The sequence below is a fragment of the Bubalus kerabau genome, chromosome 4 (genome assembly GCF_029407905.1).
Source record: "Bubalus kerabau isolate K-KA32 ecotype Philippines breed swamp buffalo chromosome 4, PCC_UOA_SB_1v2, whole genome shotgun sequence".
In the NCBI taxonomy this organism is placed as follows: Eukaryota; Metazoa; Chordata; class Mammalia; order Artiodactyla; family Bovidae; genus Bubalus; species Bubalus kerabau.
This window is the reverse complement of record NC_073627.1, coordinates 34,836,168-34,864,028: the sequence shown is the minus strand read 5'-3', so window position 1 is coordinate 34,864,028 and position 27,861 is coordinate 34,836,168. Positions and strand designations below refer to the sequence as shown.

Genomic DNA, 27,861 nt, shown 5'->3' with positions numbered 1-27,861 from the left:
CTTTGCATATTCTTTTGTTCCTCTGCCTGGAATACTCTTGCTTCCCTTAGGTCTGTGCTCAAATGTGTTCTTATTAAAGATGGCTTCCTCAACTCCTCTTTACAAAACACTAACTGCTTCCCTCTTATTATTATTATTTCTCATCAGCACTTATCTGACACATTACACAGCTTCCTATTTGTTCATCGCCTTTCTCTCCTTATAGAATATAAGCTCCTAGAGGGCGAGAACTATGCTTTGTTCATGGCAGTTACCAAGAACTGAGAGCAGGGCCCCGCACACAGTAGATGTATGGAGTGGGTGCACGAATGGGTCCTGTCTGAAGGAGTAGCCTCAGGGAGTGTTTTACATAGTAATGTGTAACAATCTCGAGAGATTTAATAGAATCAAGTCCAGCAAAAGATAATTGTGTGTGTGGTGGAGGTGGAGATGGGAAAGGGGATGCTGGGTGGTGAGAAAGGTACAAACACTGAATGTTCCAGAAAGGCATATATACTGTTTAAAAGATAACAGCTAGGTGAGAACTGTGTTTGAGAATAAGGAATTCTGGAAATAAAAAAATGGCACTCTGGTTCAATTTATCAGTTCACTATGGTTTTTATTTATTCAACATTAAGAGAAAAAAAAACCACAAAGCAAGTGACCCAAAATAGCACATTTTGTGCATTTCTTCAGGCCCTTGGCAGCACCAGGCAGGTGCGTTCACTCTGCACTGACTTTTGTGTGAACCTCCCGGCTCTTCACCCGCAGCTTGTTGACCTGGGACTCGGCAATGTCAGCCCGTTCCTCGGCCTCCTCCAGCTCGTGCTGGAGCTTGCGGAGTTTGGCGAGATTAGTGTTGGATTGCTCCTCCTAAAAATAAAGTTGTGAGAATTAGACTTCGTGGTTCTTATTGCACTTGTCTCGAAACAGGATTATTTCCTCAACTCAGATACTTCTTTCTTATGGTCTGTTTGTCATATTTGACTTCAAATCCAGACCGAACTTGTAGCTTCAATTACTTTTTTTACTATAAAGAATGAAAGAAGGAAGAGTTTTGAAACGGAAGAGACAGGCTCATTGCGCCCAGCCCATGTATATGTGAAATCAGTTTACCATGTATGGGTTGTGTGGAAAGGAGGAAGAAACCATCTATGGTCACAGAGATTAGAAAGTAAATGTAAGATCAAATTATTAACTTTGGGAAAATTCCACTTAATTTTTTTTTTTTTTTTGGCCGTATGTTTTGACTCTGGTATACAGAGATGGGAGAAAAATTGGGCTAGGAAGAAAGTAATGCCCTCCGTTGGCTGGACTTCTTTCTGTTCTGTCGCTCCCTTTTGTGTGCGCTTTTCTTATCTCCTACCGACTACGTTGTGTCTGGAAGAACGGGGAACAACCAGGAAAGATGAAGCTGGAAGAACTTCCAACACAGCCCAATTTGCTATAGCAAGTGTGCAGGGATAAGCCTCTGCTGATGACACTGGTTAGTGAGTGAAGGAGTCAGTTGGGGTAAAAGATTTCTATTTGGCTTTTGGGAATACTTGATTCTTCCCATTTTTGGAGGGAGAGGAATATTTATCATGGTGTTAGATTTTCTACTGGAGATTCTTTGCAGCTATCAAGTAAGGTGGGTTATTTGGAATTTTCTTTTTTTCCCCCAGCCCCTACAAATTGCTTAATAATAAAAATATCTCCTCTTGAAATCTTATTCCATAATTAGAATTTGGGAGTAAATTCAAATTTATATCATCTCTTAAGAATGATATATTCTTACTTGTCTCTTTTTTGTCATAAATCCTGGGTTTTATTTGTTTTTAATTAATTTATATTAATTGGAGGCTAATTACTTTACAATATTGTGGGTTTTGCCATACATTCACATGAATCAGCCATGGGTGTACATGTGTTCCCCATCCTGAACCCCCCTCCACCACCCTCCCCATCCCATCCCTCAGCATCATCCCAGTGCACCACCCCTGAGCACCCTGTCTCATGCATCGAACCTGGACTGGCGATCTGTTTCACATATGATTATATACATGTTTCAGTGCTATTCTCTCAAATCATCCCACCCTTGCCTTCTCCCACAGAGTCCAAAAGTCTGTTCTTTACATCTGTGTCTCTTTCTAATTAACACATTCTCTTAATACCACAGAAGTTTTATTCTTCCCTTAAGGGCTTAAAGATACTTACAGCCTCCTCAGCTTGTCTCTTGTATGATTTCACCTTCGCTTGTAATTTATCTACCAGGTCCTGCAACCTGAGTACATTCTTGCGATCTTCCTCAGTCTGGAAGTTTAAAAAAAAAAAAAAGGTCTGCATTCAATCCAATAAAATAAACCTACTATAGGTGGTGACATAAATCACTTTGATATGATGGCAGGTGGGCCTGAGGTAAATGTGGTCGACCCTGAGGCTTCCTTCATAGTATTAACAGTAGCCACGCTTGATAAGTGTACCATGTGCAGGCACTATGTTAGAGAGTTATGTAATTCTTTAATCCTTATCTCCCTGCTCTGGTGAGTAGAATTTACATGTGATTAGTGTTAGGTAACCTATCAGAGTTTAAAAAGTAAGAGAGGGCAATACCAGTTGACCTGGCCTTGAAACCTATATTCTTTCTTCATTTATGCTATTTTTAAAGGTATTCCTGATTTTTGTGGCTTAGGAGAGTGCCCATGATAGGTGATTGTGTCATTTGCCCCTTAAATATATCAAGTTAATGTGTAGCTTTTTTTGAGTATCACACAGTCAGTAGGTTTTCTTTGGGCAGGAAGTCTGGATATTCTAGAAAGCTATTCCCCTTACCTGGTAGGTGAGTTCCTTTACTCTTCTCTCATGTTTCCGTAAGCCTTTAATAGCCTCAGCATTACGCTTCTGCTCACTTTCAACCTCTCCTTCAAGTTCACGTACCTACAATCAAGAAAGATAATTATATAGTCAGTCTTGGGGGATATTAATTGACTCATGACCTACTGTGATACTGGGTGGATGTCCTCAGCCCCAGGGTAAGGATGGGAATCAATATACAAGAAGAGAGAAGGGTGGGGGAGTGACTTTTTCCCTTCCTAGATTCAGAGATTGAGAGACCCACCCTGGCCTCCAGTTTCTGGATCTGCTTCTTCCCGCCCTTCAGGGCCAGCTGCTCAGCCTCGTCCAGGCGGTGCTGCAGGTCCTTCACCGTCTGCTCCAGGTTCTTCTTCATCCGCTCCAGGTGGGCGCTGGTGTCCTGCTCCTTCTTCAGCTCCTCAGCCATCATGGCCGCCTAATTAGTAAATAAAACAATACAATAATCCTGGTAATAGCAGGTAACACAGTATCATTAAACAAGTGCTCATTTGCTCACATCAGTGATTGCCTTCTTGGCCTTCTCTTCTGCATTGCGTGATTCTTGAATTACTTCTTCCACTTCACTCTGGAGTTGTGAAACATCATTTTCCAGTTTCTTCTTCGTGTTGATCAGGCTGGTGTTCTGTTAAAAGTAGTGGAAATTTGTAAGACTAGTAGTCTGAACACTTGGGATTTTATTGATGTCTTACTTGTTGACTCAAACAGGGGACCTAATAGCAAGATTTCACTAAACTAAATGTTTGTTCCATGCAAAATGTTAATCATTTGCAAGGTTTGTCCTGTCCCCCGATGTGTGAGGATGTGTGAGGTTCAAAAATGCCTATATTAGTTAATTGCTCTTTCAATTATATGTCAAACAGACATCACTAGTATTCTATCCCTGAAACGTTTGAAAAGAATTGCTTCTTTTTGTGAGAGCCTGGCACTGAGAGTTCTTCTATTAGAAGGAATCTATTTTCTGTTAACTTGAATGTTTTGCTCCCTTTGGGAATATTGAATAGTAATTCAGAAGAGTACTTCTGAAAACATTTTCTTAAAATTTTGCCCTGTGGTTCTCTAAGGGAAGCAATACCACCTCAGTGGGTATTTAGAAACTTTTAGGGGTGGATATTTTTGGTTGTCAAAATGACTAGGGTATTTAATGCCTGGGCAGGTCAGCGATGCTGAATGTTGTGCAAGGCAAAGGGACTGTAAGCACTGGAGTGGCTGAATGCTGACATGCTTCTGATGAGAAACATTAAATGGAGCATTTTAGATTGTGTAGTCAGTGGATAATCCTTATTTAAGCTTATTCCATATCATGGTTTTCAAAATAATCTAAGGACTCAAGCCCTAATTTTAAATAAAAAAGTAATACCCCTGTCCCTTTTTTGGTAGAAAATCTAAAAAAGAAAAACAGACACCAAAAGATCACCTATAATCTCATCACTTCAAGATAATTGCAATTAATATTTTAAAGCATCTCCTCCATCCTTCTAAATATATACATATTTATAAAAATGGAGTGGGGCTTCCCTGGTGGCTCAGTGGTGAAGAATCCACAGGCCAAAGCAGGAGATGCACGTTCAATCCCTGGGTTGGGAAGATCCTCTGGAGAAGAAAATGGCTACCCACTCCAGTATTCTTGCCTGGAGAATCCCATGCACAGAGGAACCTGGTGGGCTACAGTCCATGGGGTCACAAAGAGCTGGACATGACTTAGTGACTAAACGGAAGCAGCAGCATCACAGTATACAGTATTTGTTTGATATGAGGGTGTCACCTGGGTGTGCAGGAGCTGGACGCGCTCACTGGCATCCAGGAGCTCCTGCTCCGCGATCTTCCTGCTCCTCTCCGTCTGCTCCAGGGTGGCCCTCAGCTCCTCGATCTCAGCCTGCAGCAGGTTGGCTCTGCGCTCCACGATCGCCAGCTGCTCCTTCAGGTCCTCCTGGCCACGGAGAGCATCATCCAGGTGGAGCTGGGTATCCTGTTAGGTTAATAAAAGGCCTTAGACACTCTAAAGAAGGTGTGAACATCCTAGGAGATGAACTGAAAGAATGGGCTGGTACCAGGCACAGGAAATGACAGGCCTGTCATTTGAATGAGCATGAAAATGGTGATGTTACCAGCTAGGGATTCTTGTTGTGTTTTATGCCATCAACTGGTTATTTTTCACATGCTAGGATCATTTATGGAGCACTTTCTATATGCTCTACCCATCACTTGACATCTTTTTTCTCACTTGATCCTCAAAAGTAACCCTACAAGGTGGTAGTTTCATTCTTATTTTGTGGAAGAAATAGAAGTTCTGAAAGGTTAAATAATAACTTGCCTAAAATCAGGCAGTTAGTGACAAAACTGAGACTCAATCCCAGGCCTATTGGTGCCGAACTCTTCTCATTTCTCTCATATCATATCTCTGGGCTTCTGGGTTTTTTTCCTTTTTACATAATATTTCTTTAAAAATATATTCTATGTGTACTTAATTTAGCTCCCTCATACTATGAATTGCTATAATTTGTTAAAGGGAAAAAAATGGATGGTTTAACGAGCTGCTGTGATGAATGGGAGACAGGTCACATCCCTCACTCATCTGGGCTGTACAGTGGACCCATCTACCTTCAGGATCCCTTGGGTGTTCCTGTAGTTCCTCAAGCTCTCTGCAGCCAAGCGATTGGCATGGTTCAGCTGGATTTCCATCTCATTGAGATCTCCCTCCATCTTCTTCTTGACTCTCAGGGCATCATTCCTGCTCCTGATCTCAGCATCCAGCGTGCTTTGCATGGTCTCCACTACTCTAATGTGGTTCCTCTTCAGCTGTTCGATTTCCTCATCTTTTTCAGCAAGTTTCCTGTCCACTTCAGACTTGACCTGGTTCAACTCCAGCTGGATACGCAGGATCTTTCCCTCTTCATGTTCAAGAGATGCCTTAACAAAACAATGATCAGTTAATAATGGAAAATGACTATTTGGAGGATATTCCCTTGTGAGCCAAACCCTTACTAATATCAGTTTGTCTAATTTTACAAAGTACAATACCACAGCTCTAGGACTCTGCTAGGTAAATCATCCTTCTGTTTATTTAGTCGTCGATTTTAGAGGGAAGCTCTGTAATAAGGGTGCTTTGTAAAGTATAAAGAGACACTGAAGTATAGAACAGTCTTATGGACTCTGTGAGAGAGGGAGAGGGTGGGAAGATTTGGGAGAATGGCATTGAAACATGTAAAATATCATGTATGAAATGAGTTGCCAGTCCAGGTTCGATGCACGATACAGGATGCCTGGGGCTGGTGCACTGGGACGACCCAGAGGGATGGAATGGGGAGGGAGGAGGGAGGAGGGTTCAGGATGGGGAACACATGTATACCTGTGGCGGATTCATTTTGATATTTGGCAAAACTAATACAGTTATGTAAAGTTTAAAAATAAAATAAAATTAAAAAAAAATAATTAAAAAAAATAAAGTGCTATACTAATTCCTATTGTAGAAATTCTCAGTTTTAAAACATATATATATATATATATTTCTGATTACAAAATATATGTTCACTGCATCATGTGGGCATAATTTATAAAAATAGAGAAAACCTTCCTATCGTGCCTCCACTCAGAGGCACAATTTTAATGTGGTGCATTTTCTTCTAGTTTTTTTCCCTGTATATATACATAATTCAGTTCAGTTCAGTCGCCCAGTCATGTCCGACTCTTTGCGACTCCATGAACCGCAGCATGCCAGACTTCCCTGTCCATCACCAACTCCTGGAGTCCACCCAAACCCATGTCCATTTACACATGATAAAATTGTATATGCAGATATATGTCTTGCTTTAAAAATTATCCTCTACCATAAATATTTCCCTGTATTAATTACATTTAAACGGCTGTAGAAAATTTCATCATATGGATGTTCCATAGCTTGCATCACTTTATTTTTGGATTGGATATCTTGTGTTGAAACTTTGCCTCCATTTAGGACAGTCTTAGGGGATAGATTCTTAGAAATGGAACCAATAGGGCATAGTATTCCATTTTTAAGACTTTTGATAACTGTCATCAAATTGCCCTTCATCAAGGTTATATGAGTTCAAATTTTCACCAGTTCTGTAATAATGGGTCCCTTTCATAGTACCATTGCCCGAGATCATAATATGTACCTCTGCTTCCTCTAAAGCAGCCTGAATTTCACATTTCTCTTGTTCCACTTGCTTCTTTATTTTTTCCAGTTCATGGATTTGCTTCCCTCCCTCAGCAATCTGCTCAGTGAGGTCAGAAATCTCCTCTGTGGGTGAACAGAAGGGAGAAGAGGTCAGAAATGGGGAGGTCCTGCCAAGGCCACATGGGACAGAGAATTTCAAGTGCACTCACGCTGCAAGTTCTTGTTTTCTCTCTTTAGGGTTTCAAGTTGGTCCAGGGACTCCTCATAGGCATTCTTGACTTTGAACAGCTCAGTGCTGAGAGAGCGGGACTCCTTCTGGGAGGCCTCAAGCTCAGCCTGAGTTTCCTCATACTTCTGTTTCCATTCTGATAGGACCTGAAAAGCAGTAAATTGTCAGCTGATGGAGAAAGGGAGACTAAGTATTAATAAAACATGGGTGGAGTTTATATAGGCTGAGCCACCTTGTCAAAGTTCCTCTGCTTCTTATCGAGAGCTGCGCAGGCAGCATTGGACCTCTCCACGTCGAGCATGAGGTCCTCAACCTCATTCTGGAGCCTCTGCTTGGTCTTCTCAAGGGAGGCGCATTTGGCGTTCACTGCTTCTACGTGTTCCTCAGCATCCTGCAGACGCTGGGCCAGCTTCTTCCTGAGAAGTTACCCAGGCAGTTAAGGGGAAAGGTCAGGAACAGGGGTAAGTGCTAAGCTTTCAGCCTCCTTTCACAATCCTAATTCTGAGCTATGAAATAGACGTCAAGTAGCATGGCTTTCAAAACTGTGGTAGCCAGAACTGCTTTCTAGATGGATAAACTATGAAAAGGTCCAAAGTGGTGAATGGTTCAACTCAAGTTTTTTGTTTTTCAATTCTTAGAGGCCATTGTTGGGGCTGATGTTGTACGTATCTTACTGCATATGGTTTGAGGACTTGCGGGCTTCTGATTGAGTATGGTAGGGAGAATGATTAGCAAGGGTAATTCTATTGATTGATGTATATCTCACCTCATTCCAAAAAGGATTTGAGACTGACTGTTGGGCACAGATATACTGGGCATATTCTTTTCCTTTCTCAGACTTTCCATTTTATTTTATATACTTTTATCCTAGAAAAATAGCCAGTTTCTTTTAATCATGTATATTTGGAGAGTCTCACCAGGAAAAGAAAGGAATAAATCAGGACAATTCATGCAGTCTAAGCAAAGGCAGGGTTTCCCCGCCACCACCACCTCCCCCCCCACTTCTGAATTGTCTACATTCTTGCTTTATTCCCAATTGTGTGCCAAATATACAAGCCCAACATATGCAAAAACCCTTATCCCTGATGCTCTACAAGATTTACTGAAGATCTCCTTTAGTCTGTACACAGACTAAGGCTTTACTTTATTCAGACTGACCCTGGACATTATGCACAGTTTGGGTGGCCCCCATTATGAGTTTTAAGAGATCTGTCTTTGTGCCTCAGTACTTAAGAAGGTGGTCTCTGGCATCAGAATGTCTGATTCTAATCCCAGCTGTACTATTTGTTAATCATATGCTCTTGTGTTAGTTGGTTAACTCTCACAGTCTCAATTTCCTCATCTGTAAAATAGGGATACAGATAACAATGCAATGTAATATTGCTATGAAAGCATTTAAATGTTAATATGTAATATATATTAGTATTGGAGACATGGTATACACTCAGTAAACCTTAGCCTGTGCTATTGTTATGTTATTATCCTCATCACAGATCTTTCTGGGAGTTGCTCAGCTAGGAAACCAGTCATTTTCCTCTTCCAGAGTTCACATTACACACTTGGCCTCCTCCAGCTCCTCCGTGCGCTGGATGGCGTCCGTCTCGTACTTGGTCCTCCACTGGGCCACCTCGCTGTTGGCCTTGGACAGCGCCCTCTGCAGCTCGGCCTTGCCCTCCTGCTCCTCCTCGTACTGTTCCCGCAGCAGGTCACAGTCGTGCCGGGAGGACTGCAGGGCGTGGGCCAGGGCATTCTTGGCCTGCGGAAGTATGAGTTCACTGACTTGAAATCATTTCTTCAGTGATATTTAATTTATACACTTAAAGTAGAATCTAACTGAACATGTTTAGATTTGATTAGCCAAGATCTTTGGTGAAACTCACTTTAGTTTCTTCCTCTAGCTGACGTTTCAGTTCCTCAATCTGCTGAGTAGATGCTTGCTTGGTCCTTGAAAGCTGAGAGACCAAAGCATCTTTCTCATCCAGTTGTCGGGAATATTCACCTAAGAATTATAGAAGTAAAGGAATTTGCTAAGGGCATAAAAAAATAAGCCTAAAGGTTTGTATATATTTTATACAAAAAATTGACAGACATATACTTTAAATATTGTTACAGAATTGGCTAGAAGTAGAGATTAAAAAGCAGCATTGCTATTGGAGTGTAACGAATAAACTAGTCTGCTGATTATTTCTTGCTTTTTTATTCCCAACCTTGTCGGCAAATTCTGGTAGTTTGTTTACCCCCCTGTAATATGGGAGTATTGCTATTAACTCAGAACCCCCAGAATTGCTTTTTTCTAGGACCTAGTTGTGGGACTGAGGGAAATCTCTACCGGCTTCCGTCTGCAGACGCGCTCTCTGAGCTGTCAGGTCATTGATCAGCCGCTGTTGCTCCTCCTCTTTTGTCTTAAGTTCACTCACTTGATCTTCTAGAGTGCGGCACATCTTTTCAAGGTTTCCCTACAGGACACGTAGCCATGAAAGATGAGATACTGAATGCAGTAAAAAATAAAATTAATACTTGATTCTTAAAATATTTTTAGAGTGAAACTATGTCAACATAAAGCTATGTCAAGTGTGACTAGAAACATGGCCAACTCTATGGAACATGTTAGGTTTCAAGCATGATGGGTGCATCATGTCCCTAAAGTGGTCATTGTTGGAGCTTATTCATTTATCCCAGTGGTACTTGATGCTGACATTTAAAGAAGGTTGTGAAATAATCATTTGTTGCTTTAGTCGCTCAGTTGTGTCTGACTCTTTTATGACCCCATAGACTGTAGACCGCCAGGCTCCTCTGTCCATTGGATTTTCCAGGCAGGAATACTGGAGTGGATTGCAATTTCCTTCTCCAGGAGATCTTCCTGACCCAGGGATTGAACCCGCATCTCTTGCATTGGCAGGAGGATTCTTTACCACTGAGCCACCAGGGCAGCATATCCAGCATTTTACAAAACTAAATAGAATGGAATGTATCAGAATAGAAAATTTTAGATCAGTGCCATAAACAATGTTTAATGCCAGAGAACAGTGAGGGTTCTTACAGATTATCATTAATAATTACCCTCATTTAAAGATAGTTTTGGGAAAATAAAAATAAAGGGAGTATCAGGTACCTTGGCTTTGGCAACAGTCTCCGCGTTACTGCTGAGGTCATCGATCTCCATCTTCATCTCGCTCTTCTCCTTCTCCAGCTTCTGCTTGACCCTCTGCAGGTTGTCAATCTGCTCCCCTAGCTCAGCCACACTGTCCGCGTGCTTCTTGCGAAGAGCAGCCGCCGTGGCCTCGTGCTGCAGCGTGGCCTCCTCCAGATCCCTGCGCATCTTCTGGAACTCGGCCTCCCGCTTCTTGTTCATCTCAATCTGGGCGGAAGTGGCCCCGCCTGCTGCTTCCAGCCGCTCGCTGATCTCCTCCAGTTCCCGGGAGAGGTCTGAGCGTAGCTTCTCTGCTTTGGCACGGGAGGCCCGCTCGGCCTCGATCTCCTCCTCCAGCTCCTCGATGCGGGCCTGGCGGTGACATAGCATATTAACGTGATTTCATCTCAATTTCAGGTTTTTGGGGTGAAGAAACAAACGGAGGTGAGATGCTGCTGCTAAGTCACTTCAGTTGTGTCTGACTCTGTGCGACCCCATAGACGGCAGCCCACCAGGTTCCCCCGTCCCTAGGAGTCTCCAGGCAAGAACACTGGAGTGGGTTGCCATTTCCTTCTCCAATGCATGAAAGTGAAAAGTGAAAGTGAAGTCACTCAGTCATATCCCACTCTTAGCAACCCCATGGACTGCAGCCTACCAGGCTCCTCTATCCATGGGATTTTCCAGACAAGAGTACTGGAGTGGGGTGCCATTGCCTTCTCCAGGAGGTGAGATGACTCACCTGCAATTCTTTGATCTTCTTCTGTAGTTGAATTTCTACTGCTTGCTCATCTTCAATTTTGCTTAGCAGATTGCTGATTTCAAATTCTTTCCTTTAGACAGAAGAACAAGACATATTAGTACTCCTACAAATTGAAATATGGTGTCACATAGAATTTTTTTCGGGAGTTCCTACTTTTTAAGTTTCTCGTCAAGTTGCTGTTTGTCGTTTTCTATATCTACCATGGATTCTTGGGCCAATTTCAGGTCACCCTCCAGTTTCCTCTTGGCTCTTTCTAGATCCATTCGAAGTTTCTTTTCTTGTTCCAGAGACCCTTCAAGCTAATGCAAAAGTAAATTTCATTAAAAATTAAAGGAAATTTAAAAAACTTCCAAATGGATATTAAAAACACACTTACATCATCCACTTGCTGCTCTAGCTTGGCTTTAGCTTTGTTCAGGGTGTTGACTTTGTCCTCTTCTGCCTGCAGGTCATCCAGGGTCTGCTGATGGGCTTCCTGGAGAGCCTTCTTCTCCTTGGTCAGCTTAGCTATGACTTCGTCCAAGCCGGCCATCTCTTCTGTAAGGTTTTTAACCTAGAAGAGTTAAAAGAGAAGTGACCTCTGCAGTGGAGCAGCTTAGATGGATGGCAGTCTCTGCATGGTATAGGGCAGTATGATTCATACCTTGTTCTCTGTGGCATGTTTCTCCTTCTCAACCTTGGCCAGTGTCAGCTCAAGGTCATCTATGTCTTTCTTTAGTTCTGCACATTCGTCTTCCAGTTTCCTCTTCTTGGCCGTCAGCTCAGCATTCATCTCTTCCTCATCTTCAGCTCTCTCAGTCACCTCCTTGATCTTAGCCTCCAGCTGGATTTTGTTCTTAATCAGTTGCTCACACCTTTCCTCTGCATCAGCCAAGGCATCAGCTTCCTGAAGGGAGATTCATTGAACTAATTAGAGAATTTGTTACTCATTTTGAACTTGTTCTTTGCATGAAATGAGAAGTGTTTACTGAATGCTAATGAATTTTTCAGTATGAGTATAAGTTAATTGAACATTATTCCATTGTTTGGAGAAATGTAGCTAATTAGATCCGGGACTATAGATTTAGAAACAAATTAGTCTGAAAAATGGCTGAATTGAAGCAATTGACTGTTTTAAAAAGTAATGTATAGAAGAGTGGGAGGACCAAAGCCTGAGTTCTTGTCTCAAATTTGCCTTATTCCTCTTATACTCAGTTATCTCATGTAATTAAGAGGGTTGGAATAGATGATTGTTAAGAGCATTTCAGCTATAATATTCAAAGATTTCGACTTAGTCAGATTGGTTCATTTTGGCTTTGGTCATTCTCTAGTTACTAGATTGAATTTAAAAAAGAAAAAGAACATATTTTTTATGCTATGAATATATTTCCACGAAACATTTTTATACACTCAAAACCTCCCTGATAGGCCATAACAGTTCTATAATTGTCCAATGTTTCCTTTTCCATTTTAAGAATTAGTCTCAAAAGGAATTTTAGAGTATGTAAGAACTTGTAATTTTGAGAAACTATATAACTCAATAAGGTTTTTATAAATGACTAAAGGACTCATAAAAATCAGTTCAGCCACTGACTTATTAGATTACTCTGATCTGGGGAATTTCTTTAACTTCTCAGTGTTTGTTTATATCTTAGGTTTTTAAAATGCTTGAATGAATGATAATGGGGACTTTTCAGGGTTCCTTTGCTTTCAAGTGATACACTCAGTACATATTTACTCACTGACTAATGATAATACCTATGAAGAGAGGTTAAAATGAAGAGGCTGTGATACTGTGCTTTAAGGAAAATGTAACTCTCATACAAGTTAATTTATCAATAGGAAAAGTTGAAAATAGCTTAAAATTTTTAAGAAAGCTATCCTTTTTATGGATTTCTTCATGACATTGTTGGGCTTGCTTGACTTGGACTAAGGAAATGGGAGACTGTAATTGGCCAGAGTGTTGATGCCAAGCCTGTCCCACTTTGATTTCAACTTCTTCTTGAATCAATAAACAGAGGAGAGACCTTAAGAACTTGGGATCTGTATCAAAGGAAGAATCACAGGGTTCACTAGCTCTACCTTTTACCCTGGCAGTTCAGTTCAAATAACTGCCAGTCAGTTTGTTGGGCTAAATCCTGGGGGTTGGGAAAAAGAGATACAGAGAGAAATAAGAATGACTGTCTTTTTTGAGTTTAAATGCAATCTTATACATGTGTATTCAGAAAATAGGGCTCCACTTTTAAGGCTGGGTTGAAGCATTAAAGCAGTCATTTTCTCAGAAAAATGACTGAGATTTGAGGGCTTGCCTTTAAACTGCTTCCTTCATGGCTGTTAAATTTGTGACATTGTTAAATAAATTCTTCAATTTCCCATTTGCAATCTGGAAGTAGTTCTTTCCTTCTTCACAGGAATGTTGAAAGTTAAGTGAAATAGTGAAAAAAGCAATTGGAAATATTCTTTTTCAAGAAAAGGCCATTTGTAAACCCAAGTGTTTGTGAAGTCAAGAAACTGGTGCAATTGAAGTCACTGACATGGTGCATTCAGCACAGAGGGTACTCACAGATTGAACCTGGAGCTGTAGGTCATTTTTCTCTTTCAAGAGAGTCACCATTTTTTCCTCCAATTCCTTCCTTTTGGCCTCTGATTTGGCCAGTTCATCCTTGGTTTTCTGAAACTCTTCCTTCATTGTGGCCATCTCCTTCTCTGTCTCTGCACTCTTGAGGAGGGGCTTGATCTTGAAAAAAAGTTTCATCCAAGGCCAGTGCTTGACGTTCATGAAGGCTCGTACATTATACTGGATGCAGAAAAGGGCTTCTCTGAAATGACAGGAAAGGATCAGTGTAGGCTGATCCATTAGAGACAACGTTGTTGTTGTTATTTTTTTTTTAAACATATAAACTCCCCTTTTAATGACTGCCCCACATATAAATGATATGCCAGATTCTGTATATTTTATATGCAGGGGACATAAACACACACTTCCACCCACTCCTGCTTAGAGTGGTCCTCAGTATGACCTGTTGGCTAATGTGCACTGCTTATACTTAACAATTCTGTGTTCCCAAGACCCTGTCACACTAGCAAAGAAGCTGACTTTAGAGGAGGGATACTTTGTATATATGAGCAACACGCACCATTTTAAGAACATCTGAGAAATCACAGTGTTAGTGATTTGGGAGTGGGTATGGCAGTTGTAAGCGGATCATGCAGCTTGGCTGTGGGCACACTGATGAGAACCGTGAAAGGGCATGGCTTGCTTTTTGAATTGCTCCACATTGGAAGGACTGATGCTGGAGCTGAAACTCCAATACTTTGGCCACCTGATGCGAAGAGCTGACTCATTTGAAAAGACCCTGATGCTGGGAAAGATTGAGGGCAGGAGGAGAAGGGGTCAACAGAGGATGAGATGATTGGATGGCATCACCAACTCAATGGACATGGGTTTGGGTAGACTCTGGGAGTTGGTGATGGACAGGGAGGCCTGGCATGCTGCAGTTCATGGGGTCACAAAGAGTCGGACACGACTGAGTGACTGAACTGAACCTACATTGAGCTTGTGATTTATCATGTATTCCTTGAAGCCTCTCCTCTTATTTAATTACCCCTGAATTATCTGCTCTGTGAACTTCTTATGCTAGCTTCTTCAAATGATATACTGGCTTATCTCAAATCCTTTCAAATGCCTCATTCTTACCTGCTCAACTAGATTGTTGTCTACAGAGCATTTAGCTTGTATTGAGCTCCAAAATTTGTTTTATTTAAATAACATTTTAAAAATAGTAATAAAAGATATCCCTTCTGCACACTGTAGCAGTAAACTGGCAAAGTTTGACTGGCTTTGAACAGTGTGTTTGCCTCTTCAAGCTTATTAAAATGGAAATTCTATTTCTACAGGTCCAATTTATGAGAACCATAACCAAGAAGGCATACACCATAATGTTGACACATGGAAAGACTTGGAAATAAATAAGTAGCAGAAATAAATTTATTTATTAAGCAGAAATAAATAAGTGTGCATGAGCAGACTGAATGCAAAACGTGTGTGTAAGGACAGGCAATGCAGTAGTGCTAGGTCAGTGGAGCTGGATGAGGTTAATTAGGGGAAGAGGAAATGGAAGTTGTGAGCTGGTGAGTGAGTAAATTAGGCCAAGAAGAGAGGGCTTGTGCAAACATGAGAATATAAGAGACAAGCAAACTGTTTAGGCTGGCTGGAAAAGACAAGGCAGTTGGAGATGATTGATGAGGTGGGGAATAGAGAGGGCCTTGGCAGACACAGAGGCAACTTGGATTTGACAGGGGAGACCGTGGGGAACTGCAACTGAATATGGCATGATGAGAACAGTGCTTGCTGCAGCTGTGTGTGAGAGGAATGGAAGGGAGACAATGAGGGAGGAGAGAGTTTTGATGGGAGTCCAAATGTGAGGGCTTGGGCAAAGTCTGATGTGTTGTAGGAGTGGGTTCTAAGCTGGGTGAGAAGTGCATATGAACTGAAAAATGGAAGAGTTAATGAATGAGCAAGACTGATGTAGTGGAGTCCCGGAGGGACCGCATAGTCCTGATACTCTGCATAGTTGTTACCTCCTTTGCAGCATTTTCTGGTATTCTACCCTCATTAGGAATCCCCTACAGACAGCTTGAGTTCTTGTTATAATCTGGGCCAACTTTTCATCTCTCATTTCTTCCAGAAGACCCAGCAGGCCAGCTTTGAAGAAAACCTGGAGAGAGGGAAAGTCACACATCATCCCCAGACTACAGGAGAGACAGACGTGGCAGACGGTGCTTGGATCAGCTGTAAGTAAATAGCGGCTGTACCTTTGTGTGTCCAAACTTGTACTGGGTGTGATCAATATCGATGGAGGCAAGAAGTTTCTCAGAAGCCTTCTTGCTGTCAATGAACTGTCCATCTGGAATAGCACTTGCATTTAAAACTTTGTATCTGTTTCATTGAAGAAAGAATGAATGGTTAGGAAGATGTGAACATATATGAAAATCAAATGACACCAAAAAGAAACATCAGTAAAAAGAGAGAAAGCAAAATAGAAAATCCAATTGTCCATATTGGTGAATCCAATATTTTTCCACGAGCCAATGCATGCTTCCCTCCTATTTGTAAGAAATGCCACCTCCTCTAGCCTGTATTCTGTTCTACCACCACAAGACTGTATTATTTGACTTACTTCATAATGCCCACTAAACAGGGGACATAGAACACAATGAACAGAGGACAACAGTAATAATGATTAAACAAGCACAGCATTTAGTGAAATACAACAAGGAGTGACTGGCCTTTGTTTAAAGTCCCCATAGAGGATTCTGCTGGGGAAGCCCTTCCTGCAGATGCGGATGCCCTCCAGCACCCCGTTACACCTCAGCTGGTGCAGGACCAGCTCATGCTCCATGGCCCCTAGAAAGAGATCAGAGTGCATACTGCTGGGCAGTTCAACTGTCGCACTTGCGCCTGTTTGATTATTTTGTGCTCTTAGATCTTACCGGGAGTTTTGGTTTCATTGGGAATGATACAGCGTACGAAGTGGGGGTGTGTGCTCCTCAGATTGGTCATCAATTTATTTAAATTTTCCTAGAAAACCAGGGAGAAGGGACTTGATGAGAAAGTTCTATTTCAGGTTGTTTTTTTTTTGCAATTATATGAAATGAACCTAGGCACTGTCTTAACTATTAAGTCTATGAGGCTTCAGTTGCTCTGTGTTTTAAGGGTCTCAAGAGTTGCAGCCTGCCAAATAACTGAAAGGCCAGAGTGCTACGGAGAAATATAGCTCTCTGTGGTATTCATTTATGACACCTAGGATCTGTCCTGTAAACAAACTGCCAATTCAAGTGGCACTGAGGCACATGAAGTGTTCTTGAGCAAGAATCAGAAAATAAAAGACTACCGTCTTGCTTTGCCACTAATGAGCTGCTTGAAATCCCTTTTGTCTCTCTGGGTCTCATCTGAAAATGGTTGAGATCACCTCTAAGGTCTCTCTTGCCTCTCTCAGTGCTAATAATTCTCACAGTACTAGTTTATAGTGGTGACCTATGTCAGTCACTGTCCCAGTGCTTGATTCCTTTCTTGAGTTTATTATTCCCTGGGACCTGTAACCTTTTAGGTTTTTTGAAGAGTCTAAAATCACGAGACTATATGACCTTCTGTAGGTGGATCTCGGATACCTGAGGATGATTCACAGTCTGAAGCATATGGGGCAGTTATTCCAGAAACAGAATAACTGATTATGATAGACAGTGGTGATTTACTCAACTGTAGAAAACCTGCATGTAGATATTTTTCAGTATTTCTTAGGTATATTCTTTGAGAAGGCAGAGTTGCTTTATTTTTTATATCTCAGTTAACTATTAGAATATAAAATTAGTAATGTGAGTTTCTAATCCTGAAAATATATGTAAGAGTGTGTTTGGGGAGATAGTGCAAATTGGTAGTGAGAAAAGAACAGGGCCATTTTCTTGTTTAGGTTATATGTTGTATCTGCATTTTAGTTTTAAAAGGAATGAGACTTAGCTATAGAAGTTCAAAGAAATCCTGACAAAGCAGCCATTAGATCAGATGCTCCATATGCCTCCTTTTAGAAGAGCCAGTTTTTAAGCCATCCAAGAGAATCACATTATTTGTAATAATGTTATTATTACTGTTATTTAATTCTTTACAGGTATTTTTCTATCTTAATCATCCATTTAAATCACTAGGTTTGGCTTTAGGTAATTTTCAGCTATCACAGAAAATTAAATCCACCTCAAAAGACAAAGATCCATTTTGGTGGAAAGATGTCTTAAAGGATGTGTCTCAGGCTTATTCTCAAAGAGGGACTCAGGAATGTTCTCAAAGGGCAATATTAGTGGAACAAAGATACGGCTTTCCTCAGGGAGACCTTTGAAGTTCAGCTGTGCTTCCTCAAAAATCAGCCTTATTATAGAACCAGAAAACTCCTAAAGGCATTTTTGGAATTCCTGAATACATGAGATGAGCATAATAAGGAGTAGTGGGTAAAACATTCGGCCCTACAGAAGTATTGCTTTTGCTGTACCCTGAACAAGAGGAAATATTTGAAGTAATTCCTATTAACATTCCATTCCCTCCTAATTTATTCTAAATCCTATAATTATAATAAGTCATAGAGACTGAATAGATTTTTTGAATTAAATTTGTACTTTACCCTGAAAAGGGCTGACACAGTCTGGAAAGAAGAGCCCTTCTTCTTAGCACCTTTCTTTGCACCGCTGTCTAAGATAAAAAGAAAACCCATTAATGAATGTATCCCAGAGGCTGGAATGGTATGTAAACTTTCCTGTGGGGATAGGTTAATTTAAATCAGGGGCACAGAAAGTACCAGCTTCAGCACTAGCATATGTGGAAAAGAGACTGGCCAGAGTCTTCATGGAGGACTTCTGGTACAGCCCAACCACTGTGTCGTTCAGGGGGTCCTTGTTCTTGTCCAGCCAGCCGGCAATGTTGTAGTCCACGGTGCCCGCGTAGTGAATCAGGGAGAAGTGGGCCTCAGCTTTGCCCTTGACCACCTTGGGCTTCTGGAAGTTGGCAGACTTGCCCAGGTGCTGGTCATACAGCTTGTTCTTGAAGGAGGTGTCTGTGGCCTTGGGGAACATGCACTCCTCTTCCAGGATGGAGAAGATGCCCAGTGGCTGAATTCAGAAAAGCAGACGTTGGTGTCAGTCTATCTTGTCTCAAAAGGTATAGTGGCTGTCATTTGATTGAATTATGAGCACTCCTAATTAAATATACTTAAAAAGTAAACCAGGATCAAGCTCAAAGTCCTTTTGTTATCACTAGAATGACTTGCCACCATTCTTTCTCACATTCGATCCATAGCATTATTTTTAAGTAAAAAAATAGCTAGATACAAACTCCAGATGTTAGCATAGCATGTGGAGGTGACATTAAAATGTCTGTATTTATCACATTAACTCACCTACTTGGTGAATTAATGTATTGTCAAAGTTTTATTTTTCTATGAAAAGGACTTAGTGACTTAGAATGATGTTTACTTTATATGCAATAGTATAAATAACCCAAGCTTTATATAGGACATTTTGTGTACTTAATCTCCTTAAAGATAGATTATGAACAAGCATAAGCAATTTGACTTCTTGACTTCCAAACAGATTATCTTTCATATAAGCTCTAGCTGTGTTACCTCTGCATTAATTTTGACTTAAAAAATAGTTATTTCTATTGCTGATGTCTTGGGTCACAATGGTGATTTAAAACAAATGAGGTAGTTTCTCTGGTGAAGTAGACCATCTCAGTAGAGGTGCTGCTTTCAAATTGGGTTTGAGTCAGTGTTAGAACAAAACTGCTCAGGACAAAATGAAACTAAACTCTCTGGTCCTTCTGTAAAAGCTGAAAAGAGGAAATAATTTCTAATGTAATTCTCTAACTTGTTCTGATATCAGTCTATTTAAGATTACTGTAATACTTTCTGAAGTTGCTTAAGACACTTGGAAAAGTTATCCTTACAGTTCAGATTTCCTTTAGAAGACAAACAGACCTTCTCAATGAGCTCGATGCAGGCAGCCAGGTCCATCCCGAAGTCGATGAACTCCCACTCGATGCCTTCCTTCTTGTACTCCTCCTGCTCCAGCACGAACATGTGGTGGTTGAAAAACTGTTGCAGTTTCTCATTGGTGAAGTTGATGCACAGCTGTTCCAGGCTGTTGAACTGCACAAAAGCAAATTTCCAATGTTAAATGGATTTTTAAAGTGGTAGAATTCATTACTGAAAAATCTTTTATTGAAAATATGTGGAATTCAGTAATGAAATAAAATTATGAACTAATTATTGTTTATTCAGAAATCCCAGGAAAGAAAGGATCATTTTTGACATGAACCCTTTTTGTGATTTCTGGGCATTGTTTAAAGCTGTCAGCCACACAGCAAGAGTTCTGGTAGAATCGACCTCCTTCCCCTTCTAAGATTGCCTGGGCAATAATGTGCATTAAAAGTACAACAAAAGTACAATCCAGTGAGTAATGGGTTCAGATTTAAGGGTGAAAGTAATTTATTGCAAAGCCTCACCTTTTTACCACCCCACTCTCTAATTCAAGGTGAAGTTCACATTTTCACTTTTGGCTGTCACTTTATTAAGGAAAGCTTTTCTTAAGACCTTTATTTGATGTACAAAGTGAAATTAATAGGTTAATTTCTCTTCATATCAAACATTTTGGTAAATTCTCATTGTCACATCTGTGAAAGTAGGGACCTTGTGTGGTCTAGCATTGAAGATCTGATGAAGTCTTTATAGTAATCTTCGTTACTTTATAGACACCTTCATTTTTATAGATGATGAAGCTAATGACCCATCTGTTCCTCCACATTTAATTAGAAGTATGTTAGTTACTCCTTCTTGGGTTATTGTGAAGATTAAATGAGGTAACAATTTGAAGTACTTAGTAGAGTGCCAGAAATACAGACTTCTCGATAAAGTGTGGCCATTATTATTACTACTGCTCTTATCCTGTTACCTCCTAGATATTTTGTCCTAGGTACTATGTTGGAGAAAGTGATGTAGACACTACAAATGTAAATGAATAATACTCAGCATGCTGCTGCTGCTCAGTCACTTCACTCATGTCCAACTCTTTGTGACCTCATGGACCATAACCCGCCAGGCTCCTCTGTGCATGGGATTTTCCAAGCAAGAATACTGGAGTGGGTTGCCATGCCCTCCTCCAGGGGATCTTCCTGACCCATGGATTGAACCCACATCTCCTGCATTTCAGGCGAATTCTTTATCACTGAGCCACTGGGGAATACCCAATATATCAAAACCCAGATTGTCTTTCTCCCACTTTTTATTAATCTGAAGATAACTCACATCAAAGATCTCAAAGCCAGCAATGTCCAAGACCCCGATGAAGTACTGCCTGGGCTGCTTGGTGTCCAGCTGCTGGTTGATGCGGGTGACCATCCACAGGAACATCTTCTCATAGACGGCTTTGGCCAGAGCGCCCACTGCATTGTACACCTTCGTGGACAGAGTAATGTTTGTTGGCTGTATTAAAGGCCTGGGAAGTGTGTGACTCATTCAGGTTGTGCACTTACCTGCTGCACAGTCTGGCCTTTGGTGACATACTCATTGCCGACCTTGACCCTGGGGTAGCAGAGAGCTTTGAGCAGGTCAGCAGAGTTAAGACTCTGGAGATAGGCAGCCTTGTCAGCCACTGCAGAGACACAGTTCAAGAAATGTTGTTTAATGGCAGATGTTTCTTTAGTCTTTCCATTTTCCTCCAGTCCATTTTCATTATTATTTAAATAAAAAACTTTAAATAATCCTATAGAAGGTCAGGCAAGGCTTTCTGTACATTAGAGCATGTACTTGCTAATAAATGATCAATCAGTTACACTGGCCTTTGATGATTTGTTGCAAGCAGCTTTTGAGTCATTTAGCAAAATCAAATGTAAGTCCGATGTTAATGGAAATAACTTTACGTAAGAAAAAGCCAGAGTCCCTGCTCTTAGGTATGGTTGAAAGGTGACATGAATACACCTTATCTCAATTTTGCTCTTCCCAACTTACCATCAATGACCAGTTTCTTTATCTGAAAATGTGGGAACTAAATTTCAATGGATGATTCCTACCTTGTCCCCTTCTGAAATGTTGCCAATGACTATGATGTAAATGAGGGAGAGAGAATGTCTAACTGGGATGGTCAGGAAAGGCTTCAAAGGAGCAGATAACTGTAGCTTCCATGGTGGTTTCTGTAATTTCCATATTCCTTCCACAGAGTATATGACTTTTCTTTCTCAGTTTCTTTTTATCTTACTTGGTGCCTAGATTGTCTGTAGGTTTACATGTAGACTACACACACACGTGCACAGATGTCTAGGGATATCCTCCACCCCAGCTCTGTGTTTGGGCAGACATTGTACCCCCCTGCTAGGTTTATCCAGTTGGTGCTGAAACACATCCATATGCCAAGTTATCCTGTGTACCTTCTTGTTATTTCTAAGGCAAAGTAAGCATATGGTTCTGTCTTATTCTCTCTCATCTGGCCCCAGGTTGTGCTTTCTAAATACATACTTATAAGTGGCCATTAGGGTTCATTTTCACTTTTTGGTGTGTGTAGAAATGACGGAGATGTGGAGATGCTAAGAGGAAAAGGGGGCGAGGACAGAGTGCAATATGTGTAATGTGTGCATGCCCTTCAGAAATTTAGTTGCAAAGGAGATGTAAGTTTAGAAGAGCTTTTTATTTTTTCTTGTCGTATTTTCTGTCTTAAACCCAGTTGGGGGTTCATTTGGTACCTTCAGTGCCATCTGGCTCTGCTTGCTCCTCACGCTGCTTTTGCTTGAATTTCATGTTCCCATAATGCATTACTGCCCCCGTGAGCTTGTAGATGGACACTTTCTCCTCAGGAGTAAAGCCCAGAATGTCTATGGCGCTCTGTCAGGAGAAATGACAGGACAAAGGTTAGGGCAGAAGATATTAACATATTTGGTGAATTTACACTATATTCTAAGGTAACCACACTTACAGTATGGTTGCTATTCTCATTCCCATGCATAATAGATTCTTTAAAAAGTGAGTGTATGTCTTACATCAGTGGCCATCAGCTCTTCTTGGTCATCAATGCTAGGGACTGTGATCTCCCCTTGACTGACAAAGGCGTAATCATATGGGTTGGTGGTGATCAGGAGCATTTCTGGGTACACAGAGTTCAGGGTGTATGTTTCACATTAAAAGTAGTTAACAAAAATATTAACTTTTGTCTGTGAATTTAGGTTCATTCTTACCAATCAGATCTGGCTTCTTATTGGAAGTGATCTGATAAAAAATATGGTAGCTTCTTTCTGCCTTCAACTGGAAAGTAACTCTAGACTTTTCTAGAAGATCTGGAAAGAGGGGGAAATAGACATGGAATTAGAAAAAAATATCAATGCTGCTGAGACAGTAAATGAACCACAATGTCTTTGGCTAAAATTGGGGATATTACAATAGGCTTCATTGAGATTTCAACTTGATGATTGATCCTGTTGGTACTGTATGTAAGAATTACAAATACATATGGCAATTACCCAAGGTTCTCACCATTTAAAAGCAAAGAGTGAAGTATGCATGCTCTAGTAACAAATCAGCTTTTCATATGGATGACTTGTGACCTTTGTCTTATAATTGATCTTTAATATCCCCTCCTTCCTCAGCTCACCTTAGATTCGTTGGTGAGGGATTACCTTGGAAACATCTGCCAAAGCTCAGATCAAGAGCAAATAACAGAATGCCTGCCAAACAGGCTCCATCAGTCCTGCACGACCAAGTGATAGTTGGCAGGCTCCGCTACCCTGGCCCCCTGCTACCTCTGACCCTGCTATCTGCCAAGGGATGGGCCCTTTTCTGAGAATTTGACTACCTGTGGAAATATGGCCAGTTAGTGTGAAATGCATGTTTAGCAAATGTTAGATACTCTATTTGAACCAATAAATGTGAATCCTTCTGCAAAAATAAAAGAGCAAATCACAGAAATGTGTTGTAAACCTGTAGATAACATATAGGAACCCATGAATAGCCCTACTGTTTGTCCTGGAAAAAATGGCATGGTAGCTTCTGAGACTGGAATTTCAAAATGTGCTGCAGAGCCATCAGTCTGACACTGAGGTAAGCAGAGCACACAGAGATTGTGGAGAATCACGGCATTAGCTCACGAGCAGCACTGGCGGCAGGCTCAGTGCTCACTGTGTGTTGACAGTATCCCTGCAAATGACATCCCTGGTTTATCTGCTTGAGTTTCAATGGTTGTGTTACTCACATGTTTCAATATCAGCAGAAGCCAGTTTCCCTGTAGTCCCGAAGTGGATCCTGATGAATTTACCCTTGCAAGTGAAAAAGACGATGTTACATACAAAAGAGCACATGAATAAGAAGAGACTGAAATAACGACTGAGACATGCCTTTATGGGCATTTAAGGCCCGAGAAAACCCTTCTGTGACCCAGAGACTCACAAAGCGAGACGAATTGTCATTCCTCACGGTCTTGGCGTTGCCAAAGGCCTCCAGCAGGGGATTGGCACTGATGATCTGATCCTCCAGAGTCCCCTGCAGAGAAACACAAGAGCAGAAACACAAGGAAGTATGTGGCTTCCTGAGCGCCCTGCCCATCATGATTCTCGCATGCCCATCAGACCCACCTGCATTTTGCCAGGTTCCTCCTTCTTCTTCTCCCCAGTGACTGCAATTGTTGCAAAGTACTGGATGACACGCTTTGTGTTCACAGTCTTTCCTGCCCCAGATTCTCCGCTGTCAAATAAAAACCAGAGAAGAGATCAGAACTACAGCTCACATTGTCAACATCTAAGACAATCACCACCAATCAGAGAAGAAGGAAAAATCACATACGTGATCAGGATGGACTGGTTCTCACGATCTGTGAAAGAGAAATCAAGACCATCATTTTTAAAAATAGTGCACATTCACTATGAAGATTATTGAGTCTGTTCAGATTAAATACAGTTTATTCTTTTAAACATTTTGAAGATATTGCCTGTGATTTTGGCTTTGGGTGTAGCTCCCAGACAGTACTTGCCTCTTGGAGTAAAGTTTGTGAAAATGAGAGGCAAAGAATCATCTGTTTCTTCTGGTATTTTATTAATTTAAAAACTTATGGGCAATTTCAAACCTATACAAAGGTAGAGACAATACTGTTAAAAGCTCTTATGTACCTATGTATACAGCGTTTCAGTAGTTACTATATGGCCAATTTTATATAATCTATACTCCCATCCCAAGCTCGGTTATTTTAAAGAAAATTCCAGGTATCACATACTTTCATCTGTAGCTATTTCAGTAAGAATCAGAATTCTGAAGTTTCATTTAACAGATAAAGAAAGGAACCCAGGGAGGAATAAGTGATTTTTCTGATAGTTACATCACTTGTTAAGATATTTTGGTCTTCTTGACTTCTGGTTTATATGTTTTTCAGCTGTCTGGCCTCCTCCCAGTTCTTGATATTAACTTGACTGCTGGTAATACTAAAAAAGGAAGAGATCTGGAATTGTATTAATAACTGTCGCTGTTCATTTCCTTTTATTTCTCTCTTTTATACACATTTTCTAGGTAATGCAAAAACTGTCACTCTATATGACTGATATGTTGGATTTATACCAATTTTCTGATTTGTTAAATTTTTAATTCTGTACTGAGATTCTAGAGCATTCTCAAATCTAAAAAAAACCTATTCAGAGAAATAGATACAAGATGGATGCTATTTAGATGTGCATATAGACTTCAGAGAACTTTAAAACTCTGTTTAGGGAAGTAGAGACAGATTTTGAAACATATTCAGATTGATTTCTTTTTCCAATAGAATAAAAACCATGAAAGATCATGTCACAGCTAGTGGGAACATAGATAAGAAAACAATGTTTAAGTCTCTAACCTGGTCACATGCTACAGTTTTGCATGGTTTTATATCAAAATCATGTTTGGGGATAAGTAATCTTGAATTTGGAGCAGCCCCGAAAGCTGGGGGAGTGGGGACCTTGGTAGAGGTGGTGGTATACATACCACTGTAAATGCAACTGCTGCGTGTTAAAACCTCTGGAATGAGCCTGAATTTGGATAATTTCTGGAAGGTAGCTAGGTTCTGTTGACAACCAAAGACAGTTTACTAGCATGAAATCCTTATAGAATTGCTGGCCAGTTTGTAATGCAAGATTCGTATTTTATCCCTTTCTCTTCTCCTTTAAAAGACAATTTAAAAACAGTGCAACAAAACAAACAAAAAAGAAACCAAAATGGAACAAAATCTTCCCCAGTTTCTAATATCTCATGGAACAACAGGAAACTCAGGAATTTGGAATATTTCCAAAGGCAATACATTTGGTGTATGCCGATAAAAGATTTTAATGCTATATTTGGGCCTGCGATTTGTATCAAAGCTGTTTGTTTATGTTTTGATAAGACAGGAGCAACAGACTTTGATATAAACTTTTAAAAAATGTTTTCAAAGAAAGATGGATTTCTATTTTCTTTCATTGTAGTAGGAAAATGCTTCAAAATCTTTGGGAGGGAAGTCACAGTTCTTTCTTTACTCATGTTGTATCTATCTAAAAGCTGGCAGTGTTAGCTGTATCTATTACAGGTAAAGGAATTCACAATGCTTTCCAGCTATGGCTAGTAAGTATTTTCCTTGATTGCTGTGGATGTGAATATACTAAAAAAGTATATTTGAACTTTTTTCCCTCTCCAAATCAGAAATTAAAAAATATGGAAAAGCAACATATATGTAGGTCTGCTCATTGTTTCAGCTAGGCTTCCAGTTTCTAGCTGGGTTAGCTTGGGCAGGTCAGTGAACTCAGTGACTAGCTTCATTTTACTCACCTGTAGAGTGGCTGCGGGGAAGATTATGTGATGTTACAGCGCTGAAAGTTTCTTGAAAACAGTGAAGCCCTGTGTGGCTGCAATGTATTATTGTAATCAAAGCCCAAAGTCTACTTGTTCATTCAAGATTCCGCTTCCACATTTCTGTAAATAGATGCATCACTCACTCACCAGTCAGCATGAACTGATAGGCGTTGTCAGAGATGGAGAAGATGTGGGGCGGGGCCTCCTGGCGCTTTTTGCCCCGGTACGCAGTCACCACCTCGGGGTTGTACACCGGCAGCCACTTGTAGGGGTTGACGGTGACACAGAAGAGGCCCGAGTAGGTCTGAGAAAATCAGAACACTCAACATGTGGGATTTGATTCTACTTGGAGAGATAGATGAAATAAAGAGAGGTTGAAGGGTGCTCACGTAGATCATCCAGGCTGCATAACGCTCTTTGAGGTTGTACAGCACTCCGGGCTCGTGCAGGTGGGTCATCATGGCCATGTCCTCGATCTTATCATATTTGGGAGGGTTCATGGGGAAGACTTGGTCTTCTCTGACAGTGAGAGTCTGGCAAGTAAAGTGAGAGTCAAGTTTGTATTAATGGTTGGAGGTAGGATTTATGTGTATCTGCTTTGGTTATAAGACTACGATTGTGGGCACTTTCCATTATATTATTCAGTGTCCTTTAAGTAAAAGCACAAAAATGTATTCATCTTAGAGTTTGATGGTAAAAAAAAAAAATCTGTTTCCTGTGATGAGCTAGAATACATCCTACTCTTTAAAATCTACTTTTTTCCTCCCACATTTTCATGTCCCAGGTTTATCAGTTTATATCATTTTACTTCAATGGGTTTAATTTTTTATTTCTCCTTGCCATTTAAGAAACTTCAATTTGGGAAGAAGTAATGGAAAGATTAATACATTATTTACCTAAGTAGATCATAATTCTTTTGATAGAAACTAGTTTTTATTTCTCCCAGGTTTGGAGATTTAGACTGGGAAGTGAGTGATTGAAGGGAAATGCTGGAGGCTGACTAGGGGCTTAAAGTTCTTTTGGTGGTTGGGAAAGGGAGAAGTGAGAATTTCTTTTACCTTCCAAATCTTATGTCTGTTAATGGACTGGAAGGGTGTCTGGATTGGCAATAGATTTGGAAATTGTGAGCAAGGAAGGCTTCAACTTGAAGTGAGGAGATGGAGAAATAAAACGGGAAGGATTTTCTCCTTATGTTTTTACTTACTGCTCCACGTTCTGTCTTTACAGTTACTTTCCCCCCTTCCTTGCTTTGTATGATGCTCTTCACATAGGATTCCTTGGGCTCTGCCACAAAGACTGATGTTTTAGCATCAAAGGGCTTGTTTTGGGCTTCAATCCGCTCCTTTTCTGATTTTCGAAGGTAGGGAGCGGCTTCGCCAAAAACAGCCATCTCAGCGTCTGAACTCGCACTCATGGTTGCAATTTATT

General features: G+C 40.7%; 1 protein-coding gene and 1 long non-coding RNA gene across 9 annotated transcripts in view; one reads left to right on the top strand and one right to left on the bottom strand.

Moving 5' to 3' along the window:
• LOC129649278 (uncharacterized) overlaps positions 1-27,861 on the top strand; it is a 39,189-nt gene that overhangs the window by 6,977 nt on the left and 4,351 nt on the right. The window contains exons 2-3 of one of the 7 annotated variants that reach the window (XR_008713061.1): positions 15,754-15,859; positions 23,858-25,003. This is a non-coding gene — a long non-coding RNA (uncharacterized LOC129649278). Of the gene's footprint in view, positions 1-15,753; positions 15,860-18,697; positions 18,831-20,564; positions 21,039-23,237; positions 23,549-23,854; positions 25,004-27,861 lie in introns of those variants that run through there. The other 6 variants (XR_008713060.1, XR_008713059.1, XR_008713057.1 and 3 more) reach the window with 6 other exon arrangements.
• On the bottom strand, positions 591-27,861 carry LOC129649275 (myosin-8). 2 transcript variants are annotated; one of them, XM_055576518.1, is made up of 38 exons: positions 27,638-27,861; positions 26,823-26,966; positions 26,581-26,737; positions 24,427-24,454; positions 24,219-24,327; positions 24,034-24,126; positions 23,840-23,903; positions 22,830-22,928; positions 22,635-22,738; positions 22,341-22,479; positions 21,138-21,256; positions 20,911-21,087; positions 19,585-19,755; positions 18,409-18,718; positions 18,235-18,302; positions 16,559-16,646; positions 16,355-16,472; positions 15,881-16,004; positions 15,647-15,783; positions 13,629-13,884; positions 11,730-11,972; positions 11,463-11,639; positions 11,240-11,385; positions 11,066-11,156; positions 10,309-10,698; positions 9,526-9,652; positions 9,077-9,195; positions 8,756-8,952; positions 7,429-7,612; positions 7,177-7,342; positions 6,966-7,090; positions 5,431-5,739; positions 4,595-4,798; positions 3,329-3,454; positions 3,077-3,247; positions 2,791-2,895; positions 2,176-2,271; positions 591-852 (listed from the first exon to the last, which is right to left on the bottom strand). In XM_055576518.1, the coding sequence occupies exons 1-38, from the start codon at positions 27,845-27,847 to the stop codon at positions 703-705; spliced, it is 5,841 nt and encodes a 1,946-aa protein (XP_055432493.1). In that variant the 5' UTR covers positions 27,848-27,861; the 3' UTR covers positions 591-702. The 2 variants fall into 2 exon arrangements, with proteins under 2 accessions (XP_055432493.1, XP_055432492.1); XM_055576517.1 differs by having other exon boundaries at positions 20,911-21,060.

Coding starts and splice junctions, on each gene's coding strand:
- LOC129649275 (XM_055576518.1), bottom strand. CDS start 27,847: ATGAGTGCGAGTTCAGACGCTGAGATGGCTGTTTTTGGCGAAGCCGCT. Junction 24,127..24,218: donor AGGAACCTGGCAAAATGCAG/GTGGGTCTGATG, acceptor GTTTCTCTGCAG/GGGACTCTGGAGGATCAGAT. Junction 3,248..3,328: donor CCAAGAAGGCAATCACTGAT/GTGAGCAAATGA, acceptor TTTACTAATTAG/GCGGCCATGATGGCTGAGGA.